This window comes from Erigeron canadensis, chromosome 9 (assembly GCF_010389155.1).
Source record: "Erigeron canadensis isolate Cc75 chromosome 9, C_canadensis_v1, whole genome shotgun sequence".
Taxonomy (NCBI): domain Eukaryota; kingdom Viridiplantae; phylum Streptophyta; class Magnoliopsida; order Asterales; family Asteraceae; genus Erigeron; species Erigeron canadensis.
The window spans coordinates 36,798,308-36,803,863 of NC_057769.1; the positions used below are offsets into that span (position 1 = coordinate 36,798,308).

The following is a 5,556-nucleotide window of genomic DNA, read 5'->3' on the forward strand; positions in this document are numbered from 1 at the left end:
GGGAACTCTCTAGCACGGACCCGGTTAAGACAACGTATGCTAAACCTCTCGCTGTCGAACCGCGACATGAAGTTTCCAACGAAATTCACCTTTCAAAAAAAAATCTAAGGAACACTTTATGGCTTGCTAATCACTTAAATAATCACTTTAATCACCGTACACTTTATCATAAGGCACATTTATACATTCAACATTTGAGCACATTAAAACGCATAAAAATATCTCTACTACTTTATAAAAATTATACCCCTATGTTGAAAAGTTTACATTTTTTAGGTATGCGAAATTACCATTTTACCCTCAATTAATTAACTTATACAATTATTTCATTATCTTTTAAAAGATATTCCTTTAATTCCTTTAATTTAAATATCTTTGTGTCAATTACCTACCCTACTTGATGTTGGCGCCGCCATCACCATCCGTCGAAACCACCACATCGCAACTATTATCGCCGCCGCATTGCGCGGGTACAATGCTAGTTTATTCACACATTAATCAACGGAACTGACGAGTGACTAAAACTAACGATGGTCAACGGTCAAAGCAAAAGGACTTGGGAAGTTACAATAAAGTAGGATGAAACACAAAATGTCACTAGAGGGGGCTTAGGTGATCTGGGTAGCATATACTGCATTTACTAGTTTTTTCTTATAAACCTTCTTTCACAAATTGCACGGTAAATACTGTTTTGCCAAAAAGATCGACAATAACCTCCCCAACCCCTTTTTCACAATGTTACAGATAAAGAAATTGGAAAACTTGAAGATTCCCTTAAGTGATATAAAGTTGGCCACCGATGACTTTTTCAAGGCATACCATATGAGAGAATCTGAATATGATATCATCTACACAGCAGAATTAGAGCATTTTGATATAGAAAATCATCTGAAAGAAGGGAAGAATAAAGGTGAACTACTGAAGAGACGCATCGCCGTCATTATAAAACGCTTCCTCCCAGTAGGAAAGTGTGTAGAAAATTGGTTTGATAAAGAAATTCAAATGTTTGCTACTTGTAAGCATCCTAACATAATCAAACTAATTGGATTTTGTGATGAAGGTTCTGAAATGATCCTTGTCTTTGAGCATCTTTCTAATGGATACCTTTCTGATTATTGGAGAAACACCGACATGAGGCGTTCTCTTACTTGGACAAAACGATTGAAAATCTGCCTCGATGTCGCAAATGCATTGAATTACATTCATTCTGAGATGGAGGACCAAAAGATGATAATACACCGTGATATTAAGAGCTTCTGTATAATGTTGGACGAAAACTGGAGGGCAAAGATAGTTCAATTTGGGCAGTCGGTGTTCCTAAATCAAGAAGATGACACTATCTGTGACACTCTTATATATGGCACTCCTTGTTACATGGATCCAGATTATGCAGCGACTCATAAGTTGAAGAAAGAATCGGATGTATATAGTTTTGGAGTCGTTCTATTTGAAGTCCTATGTGGGAGGTTGGCCAATGACCCAATATTCGCTAAAAGGAGTGACAAATACAGATTTGAGCTGGTGTATATGGCACGACAATTTTTACAAAGGGGAACACTAATGGAAATAATAGATCCTTTATTGAAAGAAGAACGTGGTGAAAACAATTTTAGTCTAAATAAAGGACCCAACAAAGATTCTTTCGAGAAATTTGTAAAAATTTCACACGAGTGCATAGCAGAAACCCAACAACAACGTCCAACAATGAAAATGGTCGTCAAGGAGCTCAAGAAAGCCTTATCCTTTCAGGTAAGGCCTATATAATATCGAAAAGCAAAACCTTTCTTACACATCATACTTATGATCCCTGTCTGCTGGTAATTATTATCATTTCAAAAGAAAAGAATAATGTTTTTCGAAGAACCACTACAAACAATATCGCATTTGTCCACACTTTTAATGGAATGTGAACAAATTAAAAATTTTGTCACACTTTTTTGTGTGTAAAAATATATAGAAATAAAAGTGTGTATAAATTTATCCACACTAAAAAGTGTGTAGAACTAAAAGTTCACACTTTTTAGTGTGGACTTTCATAATTATTTTGTAACACCTCATTTGTCCACGGTAACTAAAAAGTTAGCGTGGAGAAATGAGTCGTTACAAAATAATTATAAAAGTTCACACTAAAAAGTGTGAACTTTTAGTTCTACACACTTTTTAGTGTGAGGAAATTTATACATACTTTTAATTCTATATATTTTTACACACAAAAAAAACGTGACAAAATTTTTAATTTGTTCACGCTCATTAAAAGTGTGGACATATGCAATTTTGTTTGTAGTGAACACCCAACTATTCAAAAAAATTTCCTCCCTTAATTAACGGCATCCATTTACTAAAACTTTTATATAGATCGTCCAAATGTGTATTCATTTTGATCTTCACTATAATATTGACTTCTACGCTCACTTATTATGATATTAATCATATTATAATCTTCAAATTACTATGAATGTATGTGTAATAAGTTCTGTGTCTCATGGTTGACAGGAAAGCAAGGACGAACCCATAATTTCACTTGAAATCATAAAATTAGCCACACAAAACTTCCATGATGACAATCGCATTGGCAGAGGTGGATTTGGGAAAGTTTATAAAGTAAAAGTTCCAGAAGGTGATGGGTTCAATACCGTTGTTGCAAAGCGATTAGATACAAGGCATGGTCAAGGGGAACTACAATTTAGGACTGAGCTCCAAATACTTTTTGAGTATAAACATGAGGATATCATCTCTCTTGTGGGATACTGTAATGAAAAAGATGAAAAAGTCATTGTTTACGAGTATGCCTCTCGAGGAAGTCTTGATAGGTATTTGAAGGATGCTCATCTTACATGGATGAAACGGCTTAATATATGTATTAATGTTGCAACTGCCTTGGCTTTCCTTCATGGAGGAGCAGGGAAACAAGCAATAGTGATACACAGGGACATCAAAACTCCAAATATTCTACTAAATGATAAGTGGAATGCAAAACTTGCTGATTTTGGACTTTCCTTGATAAGTCCAATAAATCAGGAGACAGACTATGCAATTGAACATCCATGCGGCACAGAGGGGTACTTGGACCCCCTTTACTTAGAATTGGGTTTCTTAACAAAAGAATCCGACATTTATTCATTTGGTGTGGTCCTGTTTGAGATGATGTGTGGGAAATTTCTAAAAGGTGTCATTGTCAAAGAGATCTTTGAAAAGGGAAAAATTGATGACTTTGTACTTGAGGCTATAAGGAAACAGATCCAGCCGAAAGCATTGATTGCATTCAAAACGATCGCCTACCAGTGCTTACATGACGATAGAGAAAAACGGCCAACCGCAAAAGAAGTTCTAAAAAAACTTAAGGAGGCTCGGGAATTCCAAGTAAGTTCTGATATATATATATATATATATATATATATAGTTCTGCAAAAGTATAGTTCTGCAAACCAGTATTATGTATTCATTGTGAAGAAACAGTAAATCCAAAGACATCAAGAAATAAAATAACTAAATATATATATATATATATATATATATATAGTTCTGCAAAAGTATACTTCTGCAAACCAGTATTATGTACTCAATGTGAAGAAACAGTAAATCCAAAGATATCAAGAAATAAAATAACTAAATATTTAGGTTGATATTAATTTTCTGGAATATTTGATGAAAGTTAATATTATATACTTCATTGAAGATGATATTGGGTCACCAGCATTGTTTATTATTCTGTAAATGTTCAATTCAATCTATACATGGAAGCATAATGAAATATGTGAAAACTGCCTAGAGACTACAATTCTACTAAGAACAAATCACGTTATTTACGTATAATGTTTTATGAGATACAAAAAGATGCATTAGTAGATGAATGGCCAAAGTTTCTGATGTTCACTATAGCTATTTAGAGATACTATATATGTAGGATTTAGTATCTGTTAATGTAACTAACTGTGCACGAATGTTTATAGTGTGAAAAAACTAAAGTTGTGTTCATTGTACGAAATAACCTCTAAATCTTGTCTATTGTATGTAATCGGGTATACGTGGCAACCATATAACCTGTCACTTGTATATTTTTGATTGGTTGGATACATACAATAGACAAGATTTGAAAGTTATTTCATACAATAAACACAACTTTAATTTTTTCACGGTACAGACATTCGTCCATAGTTTACCACATTCACAAATACTAATCCCATATATATATATGAATAATCACATGATAATATATTGTATTGCAGATTTCTGGGAGCAAGTATTTGGTGCTCAAGTGAATGATTGAAGGTTGAATTTCTGGATCAATTGATGTTCAACTCGACATTTGAGCTTAGAAATGATTGTATTTTGTGTGAGTTCAAGATCAGCAATGAGCACATGTATGTAAACCCATGAACTAATTCTTACCAAAAAACAGTGGCTTAAGGGACCAAGTCGTCAACTCTTTTCATTTAATTGTTCACATATGTATAGATGGAGGTACAACAAAGACCATCATGTAGCCTGAATGCTTCTGCCCAACACATATAATTTGTAACTTGCCAATATCTCACATGCCTTTAATAAACTTGATCAGCTCAAAGTTAAAACTATTGTTTTCACATAAGATCATTAAAACTGGCTGCAAGAGAATTGAGAAACAATACTTCAATGTTTATCATTTCTAATGATATTCTTACTACTTTAATTGGGCCAATTTTGCTTTATACTGTATAGAATATTAAACTTACATAGTTACTTCTTTTTAAAGTTACTCGTACACTCTGTCATATTTATATATGTAGATTTTAGGTAAATAAAATAAGTATTTGAATAAAAAAAATACAATAGATTTTTAATCATTGAAATCACCGTGCATCATGAAAATCATTGTGCATCAATTGCTTCGTGAATCTTCGTGCATCAATTTAACCATGATTTAAGGGTCAAGATGTTGTCTTATTTGTTTTACTTAATATTTATTTTACAATACTCTCAACCCTTATTTATGTATGTTTTTTTTCCATTTGTGATTGTGAACCGAGTATATATTAAGGTTAGCTACGTAGGTAAGTAGTTCTCTCTGTTTCAAATTGATAGCAAAATCAAAGGTATATTATATATTGTGTTTAATAACTGATTATGGAGTGCCAATGATGACTAGTCCAAAGAGTCTATGGCATCCCAGGTTTTACCTAAAGTCTTGAGTTCGATTCTTAGGGATAACAAGTTTTGGGTTGTTTCCTCAGAATATTTGTAACGGCTTATGCTCAACATCTCGTTGTCTAGGATATATGCAAGGCTTCACCATTATACGCTGAGGTTTTCCTGATGTCGCATACCGACTAAATGTTCGGAAAAAAAACTGATTATGTAGTATAAGAGTTAATTATGGGTTAAATATGCTTGGCTCACCGTTTTTTATGGACTTAAAAATTAAAATGGAAGAGATTTTACACTCAAGTTTATGGGTTTAAGAGCCACATACTCTCAAACCTCATACAAAATACAAAGATAAAGAGAAAGAGACGTAGATTTATAAATAGATGCAGGGTCGGTGTGCGTAGGTGGGTGAAAAAAAAAACAGCGAAGTTT

General features: G+C 33.4%; 1 protein-coding gene across 1 annotated transcript; it reads left to right on the forward strand.

Annotated features, from left to right (window-relative positions):
* The first annotated feature begins 735 nt into the window (after positions 1 to 735).
* Positions 736 to 4,259, forward strand: LOC122583760 (probable receptor-like protein kinase At2g39360). The gene is made up of 3 exons (XM_043756133.1): positions 736 to 1,749; positions 2,494 to 3,360; positions 4,227 to 4,259. The coding sequence occupies exons 1-3, from the start codon at positions 736 to 738 to the stop codon at positions 4,257 to 4,259; spliced, it is 1,914 nt and encodes a 637-aa protein (XP_043612068.1).
* Positions 4,260 to 5,556: the final 1,297 nt, after the last annotated feature.